A 23,185-nucleotide genomic window follows, 5' to 3' on the forward strand; every position below is an offset into this window, starting at 1 on the left:
AAATATCTGGCGAAAAGCCTACAATTAAACTACTCCATCAACACACTGACACTTACGACACACCGCTCTACAAATCCTGTCCCACCTGACTTTCGAGCACTGCTCAGAACATCTTGCAATGCTATAGGAACTCATTACCGTAAAAGCGGCTCAGCCAGAAATTAATGACTGTGTCGAATGACATTTCTAACTTAGGCGGCTCGCCGAAAACTTTCCTTTCAGACAAAAGATATTTATCAGATAAGTATGCAGATTGCGTACGTCCAGATCGTCGCTAAGCTTGTAAAACAGCTTTCAGATATAAACATCGCCTACATTTGTTCCGGCAACTGGTCAATAGAATTTCAATTTGGGATGATAATATATTATGCTCCCAGAAATGACTGTGTGAGTCTGATTGTCGTGGGATGAGACGGCAAGAGATAGTGTGAAGCCCCAATGATCTACCAATAAAGCTATAAAGCATTGCGCTGTACCCAGACGTCAGAACATCAAAAACCTTACCTGTTGTCGGGACTCCCCGGGCAGTTCAGTCTCTTTAACCATTATTATACCGTCATTGGGATAGTTATGCTGATTGAACGGATTGAGACAGAGATTTCCCGCTATGATCAGCGGGTAACATCTTTTCGGAAGTTTCCCAAGTCGATGATTTAGATCGTCAGCACTCAAGCTCGCCAATTCCTCAGCTGCCACTCCGCCGTACCCAGCCACGCCAATGTTTTTCTTCATGGCCTTGTGGTACCGAATCCTGCAGCGATTGAAATGCAATTAGCCGGCTCAAACGGCTGACTTCCTCGAATTAACCTGCTTTACCCTTGATTGGGTGGCGCCAGCATCACCACCTTGGACTTTGTATGGTTCCAGTCTACTGACCGAAATGCTTCCTGTCGACACGAAGTCAATAAAGGTAGGAACGTTCTGATGTACATGAAACTAAATTACCCACTCGTAGCACCAATGCGCCGTAACCGTGGGTTACAAAATTAATTGCTTCGCCCATCGTATGTGGCTTTTGACTTCTTAAAACGTGGCTCAATTCTAAGAAACATTTATATAATCAGCAATGATAAATATTGACTATCTGATTATTGCTGTAATACCTTTGCCCGATGTAGCAAGGTCCTGCCCACGCGGCCGGTAGCGAAAAGGCTGCAAGTCGTAGCCACAGACAGCACGCAAATAAGTCTCAAGCACTCGCAACGGCATCGAACCGCCGTATAAGTCATGGACTGTCACAAGCACACCTTGAGCCAGCACCGCCCCATGCCGGTCAAGAGCTGCACAAGCCATTTCTAACACTGAGGTCTTTTTTAATTATGTAAACATACACAGAATTGCAAACTTTGAAACGTCGCAGACATTAGGATGCCATCATTGGATACGAAAGATAGCAAGGCAGGTGACAATGGAGATGAGAAGCACAGTCGAGCTGCGTTTGATGTTGAAGATGATGAAACAGTTTTAGAAGATGATGCCAAGAAACCACCACTACGCGCAAGTATTGGATGGGGCAATGAATCGACATTTGCTAGTGACGACAAGGATGCTTCAACTCCTGACGCGACTTCAACTACTGCTGGGTCCAGTACTAGTGATACGAAGCGTCAAGGTCGACGTCGCAAAGGGTTCGAGACTGTGAATTCAAGTAATGAGCGGCGCAATCAGAAGAATCGGTACTTCGAAGACGACGATGAAATTACTGGTAGGATTGACAAGGTTGAAGCTGAAAGTACACAGAAAACCATTACGTTGTCATACAGATATCATGGAGATCCCTGATCTTGAGGAAGAGGAACGCGAGCCCGACATTACTACTATAAGTCGGTGACTTTTAACTGGATACATCATATATTCTAACTGACATTATATTCCGTGCTGCAGTTGCAAAAGCTCCTCGCAATACGACACGAGCGGTTCAAAGCTTGAAACAGCTTGATAATGACATTAAGTTCGCACTTCCGAGTGCTCAGGTACGCTGCAATCGTCTTAATCAACAGACAACGTGATTAATAGTTTCTGACAGATCCACGGCATTGATCTCCATCTTTTGACCAAGAACCTCTGTCCGGAAAGTGCGGTACGTGTTTCTTTTCATGCATTTCATGATGTCAGAAATTGAAACAACTCTTACGTTAGGTTCTCGAAGATGACGAGGTTTGGAATTTCGATACGCTTTTGAACGACATCGCACACGAGATTCAAAAAGATTTGGATGATAAAGAAGAGCTGATGCGTTTAACTTCTCAAGAATCTAATTATCCATGAGCCACACATATTATCTAGCTTTTGCATCCTTTCTCTACTTTTGTACCTTAAGCTGCCACTCAAGATTGTAAATACCCACTACTTGGGCTCCTTCACTATCATACTCTACCCAATCATCACTTAAATCAACGTCCTCAAAAGTGGCATGACTTCCCGCAGACACGACGCGGTAGCCACTCTCTGGGTGCCACGCATAAGGCTCTAATCCACGGCATTCAAAACCCACAAAAGGTACAAAATTATCCGAGTCGGCACCCGTCACGTCACGAGTTAGTTTCTTCACATCACGTACTACTGTCAATTGAGATGGCTTGTTGGCTCCCGGCCACTTTAAGGTAAAGTGGGCCTCGCTCCGTCCCCCAGCCACTTCCACTGCCTCCTCATCCGATACAAATACACCTTCCCGTTTCTCATCGCCACGTGGTTCTTTTACATCCAAACACCAACGGTGCAGAGGTGGAGCTGTCAGTGTCTCGATGTTCTCAAGGTTTGCTTTCACATACAGCACATACAATACCATGCCTCTTAATAATTGGAATATGACGAATGAAAGGACAAGACCATAATTCCTCACTAACGATAGTACATTTCAAAGGTTCACTCTTTACTATGGCGTCCACACGCCAAACCTCAGCAACGCAGTCTAATTGCGACTTCTCAGGCGGCGACGAGCGTATCCGCTCCACTAGCGAAAGTTGTGCAGATCATTCAGACGATGATGCATCCATGTCGAATGATGAGTCGATGAGTTCGACGTCGTCTTTAGAGATCGAGAGCCACGAGCAAAGACTCGAACAACAGCAAAGTGGAGAGCACAGGTCAAATCGTACAACTTCCTTGGATGACGTTGCTCGCCAATTGCCATATCATGGAACAAGTACAAGTCTCGCTGTCTCAAGCTTTTCATACAATGAAACGGATACCTCAAGTACTTCACATGCTGCATCTACACAAAAGTGCTGGTTATTGACACAATTTGCTCCAGCCATGTCAAAAAGTATGAAATGTATGGATTCAAGTGGTGATATGGATGACGAAGAACCATTTGACGAAGAATCTGAGCGTTTGTCAAGTACACAGACACCAGGTGGTAATCGACGGGTGGCATGGGCAACGTCAGCCCATCTCGAGCTTTCAGAAGGAGTGCGACTGACAGCAGCAAGGAACGAAGTGACGGGAACGCAATTACGATTCAAGTCGAATGTAGCATTTCTGCTTACGACCGACACGAGCAATTGGATGATGCCATTTGGCCATGGACATCGTGCTCGAGTTGCCGTGGATACGAGATTTGTGCCACCCCATTTGATACAAACTGAGTTATTTGTCATTGGCGCTGTGGAAGACGAAAATGCAGATCTTGTCATGGAGACGTTGGAACGGACTGGTTTCACTATTAAAGCAGCAAAAGAACATGCTGTGTATCTACGCATTCGTATTGCAGAGACACTGGATCCGGGTTTGTATGAATTGCCCATCCGCGTATTTACACAAGCTTCAGGCTTTCGAGAGGAACACTTGACATGGTCAAGCAACTTGAATATCCAAATTGTGGACGTTTGTCTTCCCACACCGAGTCGCTGGCGGTTCAGACTTGATCTGTGGCAGCATTGGACTGCCGTAGCACGCACCCACAGAGTTGCGCTGTGGAGTGAGCATCATTTTGAACTAATTGATCAGTACCTGGCACCGTTGTCAGAGATGGGGCAAAAATGTTTATCTATTGTTGCCACAGAGATGCCATGGGCTGGACAACAATGTTATATGGAAGAACAGAACGCATCAGCGCTATTTGAGCATGCCATTTTGGAGGTATATGAGGATCCAAGTCATGGAGTTCCAATCACGATCGATTTTACACACTTTGACCGACTGCTTGAGCTCGGTGCTCGTCATCAAGTGGATCAGGAGATTGAAGTGTTTGGACTTCTATCCGTGTGGCGCGATCCTGCTGCAGGATTTAACGCCCCTGCTGAACTCACAGCACATCACATTCGGCCATTTTCGACCAAGCCGGATTCAACTGTGACTGCAGAGCTGCGTCCTCGATCGCTGACTTCTGAGTCAACAACGTCGACAAATACCAGTGAATCGAAACCTGTTCACGATCACAAAAACAAATTATCGTCTCCATGTGACTCCCCTCGTACAGCTCCTGAATCTACTCCTTTTGTTATAGATGGCTGGCGAATCCGTTGTCAAGACCGTACAACTCAGACAGTTCGATATCTTACTCAAATGTCGGAAGTGGAGTCCTTCATTCAACAATTTTATAAACATTGTGTGGCGTTGGAGATTACAGATCGCATACGCATTTGCGCTGACGAGCCGCGAGATGTGGCGGTATTTCACGAGCAGTTGCGCTTTATGCAGCGTCTTGCACCAGACTTCCGTTTGAAACTTGCAGTGAATCACTCGGAATTCTTCTCCCCAAATTATGCTCCACCTCAAGTTGCTGATTACGTGCCTCTTTTGCCCCTGGCATGTGCTGACCTCGAGATCACTCGAAGATTAGCAAACGAAGCCCGTGCGCGTGGAGGGCACGTCTGCTGGTATGTGTGCTGCAGTCCAGCGTTTCCAAATCAATTTGTGTCGTCACCTCTTGTTGAAGGTGAACTCGTCGGATACCTCACCTTCTTCTTTGAGCTAGACGGATTCTTAAGGTGGAACTATTGTCTCTGGCCTGCAAGACCTTGGGACGATCTACGTTGGCGCGCGCCGATGTGGAAAGTTGGGGATATGTACTTTGTCCTGCCAGGACTAGATGGTCGACCTGTTGAGACACTTCGACTCGAATCGTTACGTTTTGCGGGTCAAGCATTCGAGTTATTAGCTCTAGCACGAGACACATTGGCACCGGCACAAATGCAACAGCTGCAACGGACAGTTGCTGAAGAAATTTTGCGATCTAGCAATTTGGAAGATTTTGGACGGTATCACGACTGTGCACGTGAAGATCTGTACTCACTCGACCCACTTGATTACCAGCGTGCGAGAACGATTATTCTCGACACACTCGCAGCTGCAGCGATCAAGAATGGATTAAAGGATTGAGATTTACGCTTAGAACAACTAGCACTTAGGTAAAAAAATTGATAAAATGTAAATTGATGCTATGATACGCTAAGGCTCATATGGTGATGCATGTTAGTGTATCTACAAATGTGAATTCAGAACAGGTCTGAGATTGTTAAATCCTTGCCTTGCAGAACTAAAAATGCAGATAGAAATGGACAGATGACTCATATGGTGATGCATGTTTGAGGTATCAACACGATGTTTCAGAACAGGTCTGTGTTGGATATTATAATCCTTGTCATCAAACGAAAAAAAGAAAGACAAGTGCTGCGAATGAATCGTCGGATCGTGGATGCTCATCATAGATGCCGATGTAGGCGGCTATCATGAAGGGGAATCCTGAAACAAATATCGTCACTCGATATCCACAGCATAACATATAGACATGCAAATACAAACAAGTCGCCTCAGAAACACAGGTGTGTGAAGTCCACATGCTTGTCCGAAGACCAAAGGGTAGTTTAGGTGGTAATGATAAGTCGAGATCCTCCTTGGCGACCCTAATCAACTCCGATTCTACACTACAGGATAATAATCGTTGTTTCATCCAATTCTTAGGTGTTCGGTTTATCGACACAACTAAAACTTTGAGCGTGCTCAAAGCGTTAGTTCAGAGTGGTGCATGAATGATTAAATCATCAACAACTCGATATTCGAGACAGCAAATGAAACAGAAACAAAGTTGACATATCAGCAGCTATGTTGACTTCACCGCACCAGGTACCTAAGACTCCGATTGATTTAACGTCACAATCCGAAGACTGATCGAATAAATGCACGGTGGTCCGTGGCACACACAGCAGTGATATCCGTAGTAAGCTCGCTGTCACTATTGCTTCAGTGTCAAAGTACCGTGGCTAATCACAAATGCTCTCCCACCAGGCAGTGACAGCTCCAATACACACAGCAAATCCTCGTCATTAAACTTTTCAGCGTAACTTCGAGAAGTGCCGAGTGTACTATGACCATCAACCCAGCAGGATGCAGAATATTGCCGGCGTGGAGTATAATGAAGCAATACAACATACACACAAGTACAAAACAACATAAAATCATGATGAAAGGTCAGAACTTTGGGCAATTTCATTGCCATGAGGCAGATCATGAACACGGACCAAAGTATCTGGTCATCATTCCTCTCAAATATCATACATATCAAGAGATGGAATGCTCAATTTATGGGTGATAGTGATATATTCGATTCTTCACGGCTAGTTGGTTCAAGCCAAATCAGTCACTTATTGCATCATCGCAAACCAATAGACATACAGAGACACATACAGGATACAAATATACACGTACACTTAGAATTGGGTAGACTCGGTGGTTGCATATAAGATTCCGGATGCAGCTATTGTCTTCATTGTTTAATATTTTCAGAAGAGGGAGCTTAAGATCCTCATTGTCCACCATGATCAAACATATAAGACGGACGACAATTGCGCAATGGGAAACGAAATGTGGGTCTTTTACGGACTACTTCCTCTCCAGTCGTTTATTTTAAGAGCTTTGCGGTATTTACTAATTTTAGTAATATATGATTGGTCAATGTGCTCTCTTTTTACAGCTCATATATAGTAATTTTGTAGCAGTATATCTTCAAATTGTTAGATGATGTTTCTAGACATATGCACACCAAATATGTACTATGGGGCCTGCAAGGTCCGTTTGTTATGTCGACACTCCTATACGTTTAAACTGTATAAATGCAGAAATAGACGTCATATATCATACGTTCAATCTATCTGACTTCGAAATTTTCAGAACAGCTGAACAGTTCTCGAAGCAATTCGTGGGTCAATGCGTGGCCCGGACTCGTGGCAAAAAAGTATCCGTGCAAAGGAAGACCTGCAAGACCGAGATCGCCAATGCAGTCCAACATTTTGTGACGCGTCCACTCGTCGGGAAATCGCAATCTGTCTTCGTTCAAAATAGTAGATTGTTCGTCATTGGAGAATACAATGGCGTTGTCGAGTGTGCCACCACGTGCCAAACCATTTGCATGCATCCAATCAATCTCGTTTTCAAATGTAAAAGTCCTGGCTGGTGCGATTTCACGGTGAAATGTGTTTAGTGTTGCTTCCAAGTCAGAACCTAGCGTGAAACGAAAGAACGTTGTACCCAAGTGTTTATGTGCAAAGTTCACTTGTACTGACATCTGCAGTGTAGGTGGAAGCAAACATGAAGGAGAAGTGCTTAAATCGGTTGGAAATGGTAAAAACCATGCTGCCTTATCCTGCATTAAAACTTGCACCGGACGCTTAACACGTAAGTAATGAAGCACTGCACCCTCTTGCTCCTGTATGCCCGCACGACGAATGCCTTCCGCGTACTCGAGACTGCTGCCATCCAAAGCTGGTAGCTCAAAACTAGAAGCTTGACTCGAATCTTCAAAATCAATATAAATGTTATTGATCCGCGAGGCAACCAATGCAGCCATCACATGCTCGGTAGTTGATACAAGTGTACCGTTGGCGGTTAATTGTGAGCATAATTGATTTTTCCCAGCATGAACATTCGCAATGTGAGCATGGATGTTGGAGTTTAAATTGCCAGTACGGAAAACAATGCCAGTGTCTTTTGGTGCAGGTATAAGGTTAATTGCCACTTTCTTACCGGAGTGAAGTCCCACACCCACAAAGCGCAGCGACTTCCTTAGTGTGCGCTGCCACTGGTTCATAGCGCTACCTTATTTTGTAATTACAGTAAATCCAAGATGATAACGAAAGTTATGAAAAATTCAATACTAACTGTATCTAAGCTTAAATATACAAACATTGCTAATGACACGCCTAATGAATATCTAGACAGGCTCATCATCGAATACGTAATAAGTTTCGGTATCACTTTTATTTAAGAAACATTAGTATTGAAAATATATATTGAGATATGTATCACATGAAAAAAAAGAAAAGGATGGTAAAGGCAGCGATGCTTCCTGTAATAGCAAATGTAGCTGGGGAAGATGAGAAGTCATTGACAACCTGAGCATCACAGGCATCACATAAAAGGGTCTCTCCATTTAGAGCATCGGCAAGAGCAGAGCCATTGGCAGCACAGACGGCACATGAGTTTCCAACGCAATTGTAAAGACATGTGCACATGCCATTAAAGCATCCAGCATTGGATCCATCGCCACAATCTACTTCATCACATTCCGTTCCAGCACAATATTTTCCATTCGCATCGTCATCACATGCACACGTGCTATTTCTTAAGCACGTGCCCATATCACTACATGCTGTCGTATCTCCCTCAGAACAAATTTCGCACTGTGGTCCGCTCCATCCTGAAAAGCAAATACATTTGCCACCTTCACACCCACCGTTGCCAGCACAAGTCTTGGAGCATTTCGCATATATAGCAACGATATCACCGACACTTGTGGTAGGTAATGGCTCAAGTAGAGCAACACGCTCGTCAATTGGAGTACTCCAGTCATCTTTAACAAAACCACCCAAATCAGCAGACTGGGGATTAAATGCCCAGTAAAACGATCCAATTGAATTTTTTTCCAAGTAAGCTGCTACAGCATTTGCCCACTCTTTATTTTTACCCTTCATCTGAGCACCCCATGACCCCACAACCACTGCTTGTCCAGTCTCCTTTGGTATAAAACCAAAGTATTCGTCCCAAAGCTTTGGCATATTATCAGGAAAGCTCGAGTCACTCCACCACGGTGATTTGAAGTCTACGCCAGGAGAAATTAAATGCGGACTGTACACGAGTCTCTCCATATTGCTCAGCTTTACAGGGAACTTCTGCGCTCCCAATAGCGAGCCACCAGCTTGTCCCCATTTCATACTTATCCCCTTAATGTTCGTTTGCACTCCTTGTACGAAAATCAAAAGTCTTGGACACGTTTTAAGCACTGCGTTGCCAATCTTAGCCGCCTGCAAGTTCCAGTCCGTATCTTCATTTCCATGACCCCATGTGGCTTTTCCTTTCGGTTCATTCTTGATATCAATTGCAAACACATTCCAAGCACCAGGATCATTACAGTATCGCAGTGCTAACTTCTGAAGTGCTGGTGTGATGTCACTGGGTACTGCAATGTCCGGAAAATCCGGCTCGGACGCCTCAATGCGGTGACTGTCGAACATGATGAGGATGTTACGCTCACGAGCCTCCCTGACAATGACATCTATCACTTCAAGATACGTCAAACCCTCCAATGACGCCGATCCTCCTGTCTGTGTACTCTTGACTGTAGGGTCATCCATCACTGAGTCCATAGCCAATGGTAGACGTAGTGCATTTATATTGTATGTGACAAATAGGTCCAACGCATTGCTGATGGTAGTAGCAGATGGCCATAATCCTTGCACTACGAGTTCAATGCTTTCTAAATAGAACGTAGCGAGGTATAGCATTAACACTGCGATTAAAAGAAAAGAAATGAGTTCAAATAATCGGATGATAAGAACGCACCGGCGCCGAACCAGTTAATGCCTTTGATGTAAAATGTCTCGTTATCAGCCTTGAGCTGTCCATCCACAGATCGAAAGTCGATGAAGCTGCTTCCTGCCTTACAGGTGGTGAAGGTTGTAGCCGCGATCGAGAGGATCACTTGGCAGGATACGAGCTTCATTTTATTAGTCGCTTTACACGGTCGGCAGTTGCAAATTGCAGAGAGCGTAAGGATTTAACCATTCGAGTCAGAAAGAGTAGAAAAAAAAAAAGACACTTTTTGTCCCGCTTGAATTGATTGCAGTTATTTGAATACAGAGAAACTTACTGGTTAGGTTTCGGCTGCAAAAAGTTTTTTTTTATTTTATTAATAGCGAAATATTTGATAATGCATACATTTAGTAAACTAACTTATGAATCCAGAGTTCATCATGTGAAACAAATGTCTTTGAAGTCCTTCAAAGCGCCTGTTATTAAAAGGGTCGATGCCCTGTCACAGGAAAGGCTAAGAACGCTGAAAGGGCCTGAGTGACTGCTTCTGAATAATACTTTTTAAAATTACGACTACAATGTAAGAAAAATTGCAGCAAATTTGACCATTTGCGGATATTTTACACATTCGTCCTGCCTTGCCAGACAGTAACCTTTGCTTCGATGTAACAGTGTCTTTAATAGTGTTGATGCCACACCAGGGTCACCTCAAATTACTTTGTCCGGCAAAATTTGCGTGAAACGGGGTGTGTGGATTGCTACTTGATTCAATGCAAAGCGGTAAAACACCGCATAGCGAAAGCTCTAAGAAACATATCTAGGGTGAGGACATAGTGGTAATGTAAAGGATGTATGGTTCGAACAATATCATGCTGATGCTGTATCATGCTCACTAAAGGTGTATGATTCGAATTATACCACTGTTCGACAATTTGATCGAGTGCCGGCTTCGTTCTTGTTTGGGTTCGTGAGATTAACTGATCGGTAATTCATTAAAATTAGCTGTTAGCTCACAAATTGAACCTCGCTTCAGGTATCAATTATAATGCTGCAATGCCGAATACAAATGAGTCAGAAACAATCCACTTATATATGATCGTTTGATGTACCTACACCGTAGACGTTTGTGCTAAACTCAGAAGTACTTAGTAGCGGAGTCGCCTCATGCCATGCAAGCTAGATGGCCGCTTGCGAGGAAGGCCCTCATCAACCTAATTCTTCAATTTTGAACTAATGCCTTCTCTCCAAAGGTATTGCGCTGAAGTGCATTCTGACTCGGGTGGTGTCACAACGGTACGTGGCGCAGGTGTTCGCACCACCTAACTAGGTTTTTATGTGTGCTCCAAACCTGTTTACTCTTGAAGAGAAAATGAGAATTCGCGGATTACGTCCAGAATTTGCAAATTCTCATTGTTGCGATGGTTGTAAACCACTTACCCCCTCAAAGAGGCGGTAGAAGTTACCATATCCATAAAGAGCCAAAGAATAGGGAATGCTTACCCAGAGACATTCCGCATCCGTCTAGTCTCTTTTAGGAGCGCAATGGGTGTCGCTTTGCGTAGATAATATCACATCTGTGCAGCGAGGGCGAATGAGAACCTGAAGCGGTATCTCGATGAGTGCGCCAGAGGCGTTGGACATTACCAATGCTGAGAGTATAAAGAGAAAACTCACAGCTTCCGAGCAAAGTGATAGTACTTGCATTTGTGGCAGCATTTTGTTTTTTGCCCCGCGTGCCACTTCCGCTTGGCTGATAGGCACAAAGTCTGGCTTTCACGCAAGGTTGTCAGGTAAAGCCCTAGCTGGTAAACGTTGAGTCACAGTAGACGTAGATCAGCTGAACGAATAATCCCTGGGCTTTTTATCGTTGAGGTCGCGGTCAATGAGATCCAGCTCAAAAGAGAGCGCTTCGTTCCAAGAGAGGTACATAACGATGTAAGCTGTCACCATCAACGTCCCAGTCATTGTAAAGTTGTAAGAAGTCTTATATATTCAAAAGCGTCTTGCAATTATGTACAACGCGTGCCTATCGAAATCAGCAAAGTGTACATGCAGACATTGTAGTCAGTACGCTATACGCGGGGCTTGTTACGAAAAAATTTATTATTTTCAATTTTCCTGAGGGAGTTAAAACTTTGTAAGGGTAGAACGTTGTCTCGTCCTAGACCCAAATTCAAGCCGCGATCATCCGAGGGACGGCATCATTTGAACGCCGTGAGTTATGGGACAGCAGAATGTTGGAAACTTTAGGCCATGAACTTCTTTCCTGGTGAAGCTTTGGTTGTAATCGGCACAATTCTTAAGAAGCTCATGGAACTGTCTGATTTATTAATGCGACATTTTTGCAGAGCGCCTTGTACAGCGATCGGAGTCAGAAGCGGTAGTAAGTCGGGGGGAATAAAATGACACATAAATAAGCGAGCGGATATTGGAGTCTCCATAGTGATTCTTTGTCAGGGCAGGGTTGATCGTGATTCCCAATCCCTAAATGTGACAAAAGCATATTTTTTGCATAAAGCTCCTTGTCATGGATGGATGTATATTTTCATATGTGTGAAAATTAAATTTACCCCACTAACATTCTAAGCTGGCAAAATACAAGCAGAAAGAGGCATTAATTTCTTAGGTACAGCACGTGACAAAGGCCGAAGCGTCAGAGACGCCTTGTAATCGTCAACTAAGAATTGAATGTGTCGAAAACTCACGCGATTTTCTTCCATATTTTTGAAGACTACAACGTCCGCCGCACTCCAGCCGCACTTGACGCTGTTTGTAGAGAGAATAATGAGGGCTGTGCCGCATTGTCATAATTTGCATGATAGTTGTGCCAGTGGCTGATTATGCCAAGCCAATCTCTCAAGTTCCTTAGGATCAGAAGCACTGACCAATCTACGATGACCTTGACCTTTCCGGGATATACTCGCAGTCTATTTATCGTTCTAGAAAGAGGATTTTCGCGGCGATAAACATCCAATACCTATATTGGTGTGTAGCTGCTGTAAGCGCATCCACTTAAGCATTGCTCGTATGTGCTGATTGTTGATATTCACATTCAATTATATGTCCTGTGCTCAACTATGGATAATAGCAAAATGTGGTCTTATTAGAGACCAGACGACTGAGCGTCGCTGGTTCGCCAGACAGTCCTGGCCATAAATAGCCACCCTCAGAAATCTTTGCACGAAGTACTCGCCGCAATGAAAGGGTTATTACTGCATTTCATGAGCATATGACATAAAATATCAACTAGGCTACGAGCACTGAGCAATGTTTAACTGACCATGCTTTTGTGCCGCATGTTCTACCGTGATATCGGCATTGTACGAGCATAGTTACTAAATTTAGGTGATTTGAGCATACACAATTTGCGAATTGACGTAAGCCATAAAATATCGATAGACAACATCGAGTAGGGCGGGTGACTCTATCTTACCAAGTTTGCATCATACTTAACACAGAAGATTAAGTGCACTGTCCACCCTTCACCCTCAGTTCCACAACTATCTTCATAACGGACAAATATTCGTGTGATAATCAGAGTTTCCTTTCCTGTACCAATTTTACCATTCTGGTGATTCCGCCGTCTTGCAACCATCGCCTTCAGATATTTTATCACGCTCATTGGGAGCTACTGTCGTTAATAGTGGGGGAAGATGTAAATCTCTAGCACTAACTCGGTCACTCTGTTCATGGTGAATACGTTTTGCCACAAACTTGTGGAGCTTCACTACTCCGTATGATGAGAGCGTCACTCTGTGTTGCTTACCGAGCCGTATCATGACAAGAATTAACTTTTAGCGGGCCCTTCGGCCCATGCACAGATGCAGGAGACCGCGACTCACGGTCACTCATTTTTATCTCCACCGGCTCAGACACAGGAGATTTCGATTGCAGCTGTAGCAAATCAGTCGATCTGTTGTACGCAATAAAAAATACGACATACCGTCACTCATTCCTGTCTCAGCACTAATAGCCTCTGGATATCGACACATATGATCGCTGACTCCTGTCTTACCTTGAGACTGCAGCTCACTGCCACCACCGCTTTTCGAGCCTTTCCCAAAGCCCTGGGCAACACCGTTGCAAATCAAATCGAGCAATCCCTGTGTCTATACCAAAACTTTACTTTCGTAGGTTATGCCTGCTTCAAAAGTGGTTTTACTTCTTGGAAACGGTGGTGATCATCACTCACCACAGCCCCACGCGATAGAAGTACATGGCACCAATTTGTCCGTACTTCTGGATCCATGGCTTTTGGCAATCAAGCCACGCTTTACATAGAACGAGAATGTATCGCAAATTCAGGTCTTAGGACGACGCAATATTACGCGGTGTTAGAAGTTTCAAATATCATGACGTATCAATACATCTTCCACCTGTTTCCGTTGCAAGCCACATGAATGTCGCATTTGAGTTTAGTATGTTCAATGTTCCACGTACTGCTGCGTGATTTTGAAATCGTATTTCGTAAGTACTTGTGCGGCTTTCTCGTATATATCTTAATTTCTATGGCTTCACAATACCTGGGGCCTGGAAAGAGCCGCTCTCTTTCATCGCAGCCTATACGAGGTACATATGAACCTAGTCCTTTTTAAGTAGGCCTCCTCAAGCCCATTGTGACTTGGCATTTTCCCGCATGATTTTTGCCAGAAGATCCTACGTGAAAGCCCTCCCTCCAGATCCTTCTGCAAAGAGAGGAAAGGCACGCGGGGCACAGATGTTGAATGCTACATCAGATGGAACATATGCAAGTTGAGAGTAGTCCGCAAATTCTTGCCTTCCTTGATCGGTGGACTTGAATGAAACACACGCGAAAAGCCTAGTTAGGTGGCATGACACCCACGACATTTACTACTTTAACACACACGTTTGAATGCACTTGGGAGCACTTGCTTGGTAGGAGAAAGACAGTCAGAAATGATTTGACGGGGGGCATTCTCGCTCACTGCCTTCTAACCTGGACTCTGCTGGCGCGTCGCGCTGTTGCTCCGACTAAGCATTGTCGATTTCGTGGCTAATCCAGCTTCTCTCATGCAGAGATAGCTTCCCCCGCCTCAGCCATCACGAAGATGAAGCTTATCTTAAGCAGTCTCATGATGGATACTGGTGGTGCTTCCATCGACGCTTGTTTAGAGCGCCTCTGGAGGGTCTCACTAAGCATTCCCACATTTGTTGAGCGCCATCAGTCGAACGATCGACAATTTTGCCTCTCGTGCCACATACTATCTTATATACACAGGATCAATGATAGACATGAGGTAATAAGCGTGCATACTTATCCCGGGCCAGATAATTGAACGACACGCATTTCATCCTCCAGCTATGAAGACTCGGCCTTTGGATTGACGAAAAGTGCTACCAAGTGCATCGAGGTTGCCGTGCACCTTACAGCAGCAAAGCTTTGACTCAACGCATAGGGGATGGACTGGCACGCCGGAACCGAAGGCCTCTTAAGTAACTTAGTACTTTAGAATACCTTTTTGCTTTGAAAGGGACATATTATAAGACCAAGTCACATCTTTTTTGTTAACGTGTAATGTTTAGCATGATGCGTGTTTTGCATAATTTACACACACCCTGATATGGGGTGTAGTCTCTTACACAGGATGTATTGACTTCAACAGATTCATCTTCATTTTATCAACTGGTGCCTTGTAGAGTTCAACGGTGGTGAACGCAGTAGTTTAATGACTTATCGACATGTTTCTTAAAAATATCTATTATTGAATTCAACTAATTCATAACATTACTGAACCGTTGCTATACATTACAAAGAATAATGTTATTTCAGTAATTAAAAAACAATACTTGTCTTGTAACTTACTGCCTCTGAAAAGTATATTCTTCGAAACGTTATCATCGAGTGGTTATAATAGCTAGTCATGACTGACGTAGTAACGTCGTCCGATTTCGTGCAAGAACCTTTTCAGTCTGAGAGGCAGCCGCCTTCTGATTCTTCTAAAGCTAGTGACAACGAACACGACAATTTAGACGATGATGTGGAGACTTTAAGCTCTGAGGACGACGGCGATGCCCACGATGCAGTGGGGTTTGGAGACGCTATGAGCAAGATTTTAGGCCAGAATGTAGCGGAGGACGCGCAACCAATCTTAGCGAAGCGTACAACGGCTCGTATGCGTGAAATTGAGATTGAGAAGAAAGAGACGAAAACAGCACGAGTTAGTACTGCAGAGAAGCGCGAACGTGAGCAGAAGGACATGGTGGTGCCTGATCACACAACAGCAGTGCAGGACCGTAAGTTGCGTATGATTGCAACTAAAGGAGGTGAGTAACATATTACAGCATTTTAAAGTGTTATTGATATTGATGCGCTATCTTGATGTAGTGGTTGCATTATTTAACGCGATTGAGAAGCATCAGCACCTTGTTAATAAGCAGGAGGACAAGAATAACAAAAAGGTCAAGGAAATGTCAAAAGATAATTTTCTCGATTTGCTTAAGGCGTCACAACACAAGACTACAGAAAATGTGGCTACCAAGAGCTCGTGGTCTGTAGTCCAAGATGACTTTATGATGGGCGCTAAACTTACGGATTGGGACAAGGAGCACGGCAATGAAGTGGGGCGTGTGCGGCAAAGTGGCGACGCTGATGTTGAGGCAGTAGAAGACGTGGCATGGAGACAAGGACAAGCGATGGATGATATTGAGAGCGAGGACGAAGCATCTGAAACGAACGAGAAGTCGAAGCGACGGACAAATTTGGCCGTTAAGAAAAGTAGTAAGAAAGCTAAGCGTTCTTAAATAGTCAGAAGATAGAGTAATTAATCCTTCTGATTATGAACACAACAAGTCCAAGTGTAACTTTACACATATACAAAGTAGACGATATACGTTCTTAGAGTCAAGGTTTCACTATTGAATAGGCCCTTCTACTTCCAAGCTTAGTGTCATGGTACGGCTTGTGGAATACTCTGCGAGCTCTGACGAAGACCGCGATGTGCGATCTGATGATGGCAGTCAATGGTCATCCTTTGGTGAAATTCCATCGAGCCCAAGTGACTCACTTTCGTATCCCATGCCATCACCAGAGAGTGACGAAGACGACGAAGACTACGCGCCTTCCGAGTCGTCGCTGGCTGACGCGAGCTCAGTCACGAGCTCTGTGGATACAGATGATTTGGATCCCGATCGACAAATAGACGATCAACAGTTGGAGATGATGGAGGATGATGGCAAGCAAGATACATTTGATAGATCAGTGCAAGACAATGTTATTGATGTGACTCAACAGGACCAGAGTAGGGTCTTTTACGCCTGGAAGGACCTTAATGCAGCCTTTGACAACGATATGTTCAAAAGACGTAGTATACAGATAGAAATGAATGCTAAGAATTTGAAAGAAGAGAAGCAGACGGAGAAATCGAAAGCCAATTTTTGGAATATGGAAACGAACACATGGAGTTCTCAAACAACTTTTGTTCCCGGTATCGTAGACAAGAAACCACGAGTGCGTCGACGAGCTTCTAAAATGCATCCTCACTTTACTGGTGTTTCACCCAGATTCTCAACGCTAAATACCGAAGATCATCATACTACATTGCAAAGTGACAAATCTACAAATTTCGTTGTCGAAAACTCGTCAAAAATGTCGTTTGGGGGCAAAGTGAGCGTTAAAATGAATACAATGGATGAAAATGTATCGGAAACGACTTGTACAGAACAGAAGCCTGCGTTCAAGTCACCGTTTGGTTCGTTTGATAACGAGAATTTTGTCAAGAGTATGCGCTTTCAAAGCTCTTGTGTACCAAGTGCTTCTTGTGCATCTGATATTCCGATCAGTGATGGACCTGGTTTTGCTGAAGTTGAAATGCCATATAAGTTTGCAGAACATGGCAATACCAACGTCTTTTCGACAAAAGTTAGAAGTGCTCAAGAGCAAAATGATACGGATATGAATTCTCCAAGAGCTCATTCTGCTACACGATTGTCGAGTGGTGGTGAATTTTTGTTTGGACAAGCGTATAAGAATCGACTCTCGTTTGCTTCATTCACGCAAAAGCAGAATGAAACGACCTCTTCAATTGGAATAGCTACAAATTTTGCGATGGCAGCATCCGAATTTTTGGACAAATCAAAGTCATTTATGCATGAGACATTAAGGGAAACAGTTGATGCTGATAATAAAGCTGCAAATCCGTCAGTATTGTTTACGACTGGTGTTGCTGGGCCAACTACGCATCGCCGCAGAAAGATAAGCAGTACAAGTTCAGGAAGCTGCGCAAATGTTTTACCAACACATAATTTGTCAACAGCTTCGACATTTGGCAAATCAGTTCTGCCGACAGCAACAGCCTTTCGGGAAAGACCAGCTGTACCTTCTGGGGCTGTGTTTGACTTTTCAAAAGCTGAAGCACCTGCTCACGCTAAAGAAGTGACCTCTGCGATACCCACAACGCAGCCATTTACCAGCTCCTTTTTATTTGGGGACTTGAAAGCTGTTACCTCTCAAGCACTTGATCCTCTTTCCTACCAGACTTGCAAAGATACATTCGTTAGTACATCTTTGGGTCAAACAACGTCAAATATCGTTTCTAGCGGACAGTATATGTTTCAAAGCGATCCTATTCAGACTCCATTTCAATTTGGAGAGACAAAAGTGCAGGCTGAAACAGCCACTTTTCCGTTGACTGATCTGCAGCGTGCCAGTATGTCAACTTTAAACTCTAATAACTTTCAAATTGGTTGCTCGGACACAAAACAGACTGCACGAATCCGTTCCAGGAAGGCTGGAATGTTTAGCAATAAAATTAACCTAAAGAAAGATGCTAAAGTCGGCTTGAATGAGCCAGAACCATCGCCAGGGTTTTCTTTCTCATCTCCAGCAGAGCCATTTCCTTTTAGTACGCACGAAAGACGCAGTCGCAAGAATGCTCGTCTTCGTCAGTCTGGACGAAATATTCCTGCAGATCCGTTTGTAACAACAACCTGTCAGCCTTTTACACTTACAAAAGAAGATCAGCCTCAATCGAATGCAGCAGAACCGATTTCGTGGAAAAAGTTCTCTTCTGTCGCTGACTCTTCTTCAAGTGTTAGTGCTGATTCAGTTGGTTCTCGTGGCGTCTTTCGAACACAAGAGCGAGCAATCGATCAAGACTTTAATGCTCTATCGAATGAAGCACTGAATGTATCATCTCAATCATCCAAACGTAATCAAGATACAACGCGTCCTGCGTTTGCTGGTCCACGACGCATTCTTCGCGCTGCACTTCGAAACGTTGGAACACGTACGGAGCGAACGCAATCAGCTTCACCTAGTATGACCAAATGTGCGGGAGGTGACGCTAATATGGATAGTGAAGACGAGCGTGACTGGGAAGAGTTAAAGCGTCTTGGGAATGTTGCACACTGCGCAAGAGAATTTCAAGATGCTGCTGAGTTTTACCGTCAAAGTATTGAAGTTCTCGACTCGCTTCTTTATCATGAAGAGGTAGAAGATTCGCCCGAAATACGAACTGACAAGGCTAAACTCCATGCAAATCGAGCGGCATCCTTGCTGATGCTAATGCAAATTACGGAAGCTCAGCACGAATGCAGGCGTTCGATTGAAGTGGACAAATCATACGCTAGTGCGTACCTTCGACTAGGAAGAATTCAGGTATTACTTGGCGATACTGCCAACGCACAAGCAAATTTAAGTACTGCGAAACAACTGATGGAAGGTCATAATAGCGAAGTCAAACCAGGGGATAAAGCAGATCGTGCTTCGCTAATTAAGATGGAAGCCAAAATTAAGAAATTGGTGCTGCTCCAAAGTGAGATCAAGTGGTACGTCGACAATGGAGACCATGATCAAGCTCTCATACACACCGACAATGCCTTAGCTCTTGCGCCGAGAAGTCGGAAGCTACAGGTTCAGAAAGCTCAAATTTTGCTTCGTCAAAGGTATGTATACAGGAGCTTGAAGAATTTACTATTGAATGGTTTAAACTCACGCGTAATGGTGTTGATGTTAATAGAAAACTCGACAGTCTCATTCAGTTTTGTTACTTTATTATCGAGAAACACCAAGAAACACAGCGAAAAATGACTCGTGACGTTCATAGCGGTGATAAGATCTCAAATGATGAAACAATAGAGAAGATCACTATTCTTGGCATTGATCTGGGCCTTTTGTGGGCAACTACGTTGCATTATCAGGATAAAGTTGACGAGGCTGTGCAAGTTCTTCAAGCTTTGGAAGCTGTGGCTCCTTGCAGTTCACACGTGATTCAACTTAAGCGGCAATGGCAGGATATGAAACAGCTAAAGTCCAATGGAAATGAACACTTTAATCGAGGAGAATACCAAGAAGCAGTACGTTATTACTCGGAGGCAGTACTGATTGATCCTCAGCATCAAGAGTTTTGCGCGATAATTTATTGCAATCGTGCTGCTGCTCAAATGGGTTTGAAAAGGCATCATACCGCAATTCTGGACTGTAATGAAGCGTTGCAACGAAAGCCAGAATACCCTCGTGCGTTGCTTCGCCGAGCTCGTTGTCATGCAGTTTTGGAGATGTATCATGAAGCTGTGAAAGATTTTGATCGGTACTTGCAGGAACAATCTAGTGAGAGACGTGTTGACACCACGGATGACGTTCGTAGTGAGCGGAATGAGGCGAAAGCTGCAATTGCTAGAGCTTGTGAAGAAGCTAAACGACGAGAAGCGGCAAAGAAGCGCGCTGAGCGGGAGCAACGCGAAGAACATCAGAGACGCTCAAACCGGTGGGAAAACTCGTCGTGGGGATTCCAAGATAATTTTCGGAATGGCTCGAGCACTAATGACAATGGTAGGAATCAATCCTCTCATAACAGCGGGCGATCGTCATTCATGGCGCGAAAAAGTCAGCGTCGTACGCACTACGACGTGCTAGGAATCGAGAAGAAAGCGTCAGACGACGAGATTCGAAAGGCATATCGCAAGCTAGCGCTCGTGTATCATCCAGGTTTGTCCATTTCTTGATTATGAGCTCAGTTGAGATGCGAAATACTAATCCAACGTTTGTGTATTTGTTAATGCAGATAAAGCAAAAACTTCGACACACGCAGAATTGTTCAAAGAGATGACAGCTGCGTACAACGTGCTATCTGATGGTTGCGCTCGCTCCAAGTACGACCGAGAGTTGATGTATAACAGATTTGGCACATTTTACGAAGATTAATAGAAGTGTGTTGGTGATAAAGTTGTTTCCAGTCTTTCGTGATATATACTTTCAAATAACTTTAATCATGTGTGCGTCGAACAAGAGTACACGAAGTCAATGTAAATGTACTTTTGCCATTGGATTTAAAAGTCGTATCATTTATAGTGAAGACAGAAGACATTCAAACTGAAAGTGGAAAGATCGATAAAGAAACAACAGACTGTGTGATGTTCACATTGATTTTGCTTCTTCATGTGATGAGAACTTCCGATTTTTCTCCTTTATACTTCTCTTATTCATGAGAAGCTTGTTACAGAACGCCAAAATATTCGGTTGCAAGTACAAAAACTTACGAACATGCCGTTTCTCGTTAAGATAATTCTGTGCTTCTCGGGGGGTCATCTCTCGACTTGCGACTAACCAACACAAAACCACAGCAGCACTACGTCCAGTTCCTCCTTTACAATGCACGTAAGTTCTTACTCCTTGCTGCTTTTGAGATTTAATGAACGCTACAGCCTCTTCCAACGCTGCTAACGATGGCTCGGAATGGTCTACAGTTGGTAAACGAAGCTGCTGGATGTGGTGACGTCTATACTGTTTCTCAGGTCCTGCGTACTCGTCACACAAGTTGATTACCGCACGAACCCCACGAGACACTAGAGCATCTACATGAGGCATGAAAGACATTGGAGCTGCTCCGACAAAGACATGAGAGTCTACTAACGTCCAATAATTTTTTCGTCGTGAGAGATATGTGAGTGGCCATGTGGGATAGAAATACAGACGAGCTGCGACTCTAGCTAGTCTTTCAGGTAAGAAATGAAGTTGAAACGCAGTGTAGAACATAATTACACCCAAACTCCACATCTGCCAGCTAGTAACCGCGTACAGGAGCGTGGAGATAAGCCAAGAAATCGTCATGGTCAAGAATGTGTTAAATAGTAATATCGATGAATGTAGCCATTTTAAATTCAGGATACGATGGTTACAAATATGAAGACGAATGGATTACATTTAAGAAAAATCACTGGCCTTTTCAATGTACTTGTCCGAAGCTATTTCGTATTCCGTGACAAACCATGCTGCCGAATTCTTTTGAATAAATTTCAAAAAGTCGTTCAAACGCGCTTGGATCTGATTTAGTCCACGCGGAGAGATGTTAGCGCTTGCTAACAGCACCGGTAATCTCACTACAACACCAACACAAGTAATGAGTAACCCAGTACAAAACCTCAAGTAGATTCACCACGTACCAAAAAGTCGAATTAAGTGTTCAGCTCCATAGATTTGAGACAATGCAACGTCTTTATTCTCGTTTTGTTGGAGCTCTTGATATTGACGTCTTTCCATACGATAGAGTAGAATAGAGCTCAAGGCTCGATCAAAGTAAGATTGCACACCCACCATGATCCCTTCAACATTCTTATATTCCTTTTCATCATTTGCATCACCTTCACGCACTTTACTTTTTTTAAATGTCAGATATGTCTGGATGATCTGACTCACGTTTGGCTTTCTGGGCAAAGGCACAAGCTTGTGCGGTACGTGGGTCACATTCTTCCAATCTTCCACAAGCTGTTTCTTAAGCGAAAATGGCATTTGAATATTCACTTGTTTTGTAGACGATCGCTCCTCAGCTAATCCTTCGGTAGGTCCTGGATACTCCTCGAACTCACCGTCTGTACTGCGCTTTAAGCGCTTAAATGGAGATTTACGAGTACTGGGCGTATCAACGCCAGCCGAGCTGATCTTCTTTCGTTTAGCCGAGCGCTTATTCGTCTTCGCCTTAGCTAAATCTTCTTTTGCTTTCTTCTGCAGTGCGCGATTGGCTGGTGTATCTTCTAACACTCGGTCATGACGGACCCACTCATCCCATTTCTTGGCCCAGCCTTGGTAGTGCAGATAATACTGTGTGTTTGATGACACTTGATTTTTAGCAACTGTCGTCTCTTGCACACCCTGACCGTTGTCCACCTTTTGGACCTTTGCGTCATAAATCATGACCCCATGGTAAGCCAGGACAATGTCGCCAACCTTCACAGTCATCACTGCACTCTTTGTGGAATTAGATGACTTAACACAGCTCTAAATTAACATTTTTAGATTATTTTTTTGCAATATGTCAGGTATAATACCCTCAATCCAAAAACTACTTTAATCTAGAAAATTGCAAAATCTGCACATCACGAAATCACGTAAGAACATGAAACTAATACTAGGAAGCACGGAAGTCAACCGAATTGCTGTGCTTCTTGCACGAAAGAAGCTTTGACTAAATGACTCCGCGTTGAT

General features: G+C 43.9%; 11 protein-coding genes across 11 annotated transcripts; 4 read left to right on the forward strand and 7 right to left on the reverse strand.

Annotated features, from left to right (window-relative positions):
• Nucleotides 1–365: 365 nt before the first annotated feature.
• Nucleotides 366–1,293, reverse strand: PHALS_04789 (uncharacterized protein; the record flags this gene model as incomplete). The annotated part of the gene is made up of 5 exons (XM_024718630.1): nt 366–443; nt 505–751; nt 817–887; nt 950–1,041; nt 1,104–1,293. 5 exons carry the CDS (start codon nt 1,291–1,293, stop codon nt 366–368), a joined length of 678 nt encoding a protein of 225 aa, XP_024584010.1.
• A 75-nt stretch (nt 1,294–1,368) lies between these two features.
• Nucleotides 1,369–2,268, forward strand: PHALS_04790 (uncharacterized protein; the record flags this gene model as incomplete). The annotated part of the gene is made up of 5 exons (XM_024718631.1): nt 1,369–1,705; nt 1,764–1,823; nt 1,885–1,973; nt 2,027–2,080; nt 2,140–2,268. 5 exons carry the CDS (start codon nt 1,369–1,371, stop codon nt 2,266–2,268), a joined length of 669 nt encoding a protein of 222 aa, XP_024584011.1.
• Nucleotides 2,269–2,302: 34 nt separating this feature from the next.
• Nucleotides 2,303–2,788, reverse strand: PHALS_04791 (Uncharacterized conserved protein; the record flags this gene model as incomplete). The annotated part of the gene is made up of 1 exon (XM_024718632.1): nt 2,303–2,788. The coding sequence occupies one exon, from the start codon at nt 2,786–2,788 to the stop codon at nt 2,303–2,305; it is 486 nt and encodes a 161-aa protein (XP_024584012.1).
• An 89-nt stretch (nt 2,789–2,877) lies between these two features.
• Nucleotides 2,878–5,322, forward strand: PHALS_04792 (Domain of unknown function DUF4091; the record flags this gene model as incomplete). The annotated part of the gene is made up of 1 exon (XM_024718633.1): nt 2,878–5,322. One exon carries the CDS (start codon nt 2,878–2,880, stop codon nt 5,320–5,322), a length of 2,445 nt encoding a protein of 814 aa, XP_024584013.1.
• Nucleotides 5,323–7,087: 1,765 nt separating this feature from the next.
• On the reverse strand, nt 7,088–8,026 carry PHALS_04793 (udp-3-o; the record flags this gene model as incomplete). Its single annotated transcript, XM_024718635.1, has 1 exon — nt 7,088–8,026. The coding sequence occupies one exon, from the start codon at nt 8,024–8,026 to the stop codon at nt 7,088–7,090; it is 939 nt and encodes a 312-aa protein (XP_024584014.1).
• A 214-nt stretch (nt 8,027–8,240) lies between these two features.
• On the reverse strand, nt 8,241–9,937 carry PHALS_04794 (cellulase (glycosyl hydrolase family 5) subfamily protein; the record flags this gene model as incomplete). The annotated part of the gene is made up of 2 exons (XM_024718636.1): nt 8,241–9,691; nt 9,778–9,937. 2 exons carry the CDS (start codon nt 9,935–9,937, stop codon nt 8,241–8,243), a joined length of 1,611 nt encoding a protein of 536 aa, XP_024584015.1.
• A 2,138-nt stretch (nt 9,938–12,075) lies between these two features.
• On the reverse strand, nt 12,076–12,467 carry PHALS_04795 (uncharacterized protein; the record flags this gene model as incomplete). Its single annotated transcript, XM_024718637.1, has 2 exons — nt 12,076–12,231; nt 12,378–12,467. The coding sequence occupies 2 exons, from the start codon at nt 12,465–12,467 to the stop codon at nt 12,076–12,078; spliced, it is 246 nt and encodes an 81-aa protein (XP_024584016.1).
• Nucleotides 12,468–15,629: 3,162 nt separating this feature from the next.
• PHALS_04796 (Uncharacterized conserved protein) lies at nt 15,630–16,509 on the forward strand (the record flags this gene model as incomplete). Its single annotated transcript, XM_024718638.1, has 2 exons — nt 15,630–16,032; nt 16,094–16,509. 2 exons carry the CDS (start codon nt 15,630–15,632, stop codon nt 16,507–16,509), a joined length of 819 nt encoding a protein of 272 aa, XP_024584017.1.
• A 148-nt stretch (nt 16,510–16,657) lies between these two features.
• On the forward strand, nt 16,658–20,908 carry PHALS_04797 (Molecular chaperone (DnaJ superfamily); the record flags this gene model as incomplete). The annotated part of the gene is made up of 3 exons (XM_024718639.1): nt 16,658–19,650; nt 19,725–20,692; nt 20,769–20,908. 3 exons carry the CDS (start codon nt 16,658–16,660, stop codon nt 20,906–20,908), a joined length of 4,101 nt encoding a protein of 1,366 aa, XP_024584018.1.
• A 213-nt stretch (nt 20,909–21,121) lies between these two features.
• Nucleotides 21,122–21,814, reverse strand: PHALS_04798 (phosphatidylinositol phosphatase; the record flags this gene model as incomplete). The annotated part of the gene is made up of 1 exon (XM_024718640.1): nt 21,122–21,814. The coding sequence occupies one exon, from the start codon at nt 21,812–21,814 to the stop codon at nt 21,122–21,124; it is 693 nt and encodes a 230-aa protein (XP_024584019.1).
• A 93-nt stretch (nt 21,815–21,907) lies between these two features.
• On the reverse strand, nt 21,908–22,939 carry PHALS_04799 (nua4 complex subunit eaf3 homolog; the record flags this gene model as incomplete). The annotated part of the gene is made up of 2 exons (XM_024718641.1): nt 21,908–22,083; nt 22,147–22,939. 2 exons carry the CDS (start codon nt 22,937–22,939, stop codon nt 21,908–21,910), a joined length of 969 nt encoding a protein of 322 aa, XP_024584020.1.
• Between the last annotated feature and the right edge of the window lie 246 nt (nt 22,940–23,185).

This window comes from Plasmopara halstedii (assembly GCF_900000015.1).
Source record: "Plasmopara halstedii genome assembly, contig: Scaffold_2680, whole genome shotgun sequence".
Classification (NCBI taxonomy): domain Eukaryota; phylum Oomycota; class Peronosporomycetes; order Peronosporales; family Peronosporaceae; genus Plasmopara; species Plasmopara halstedii.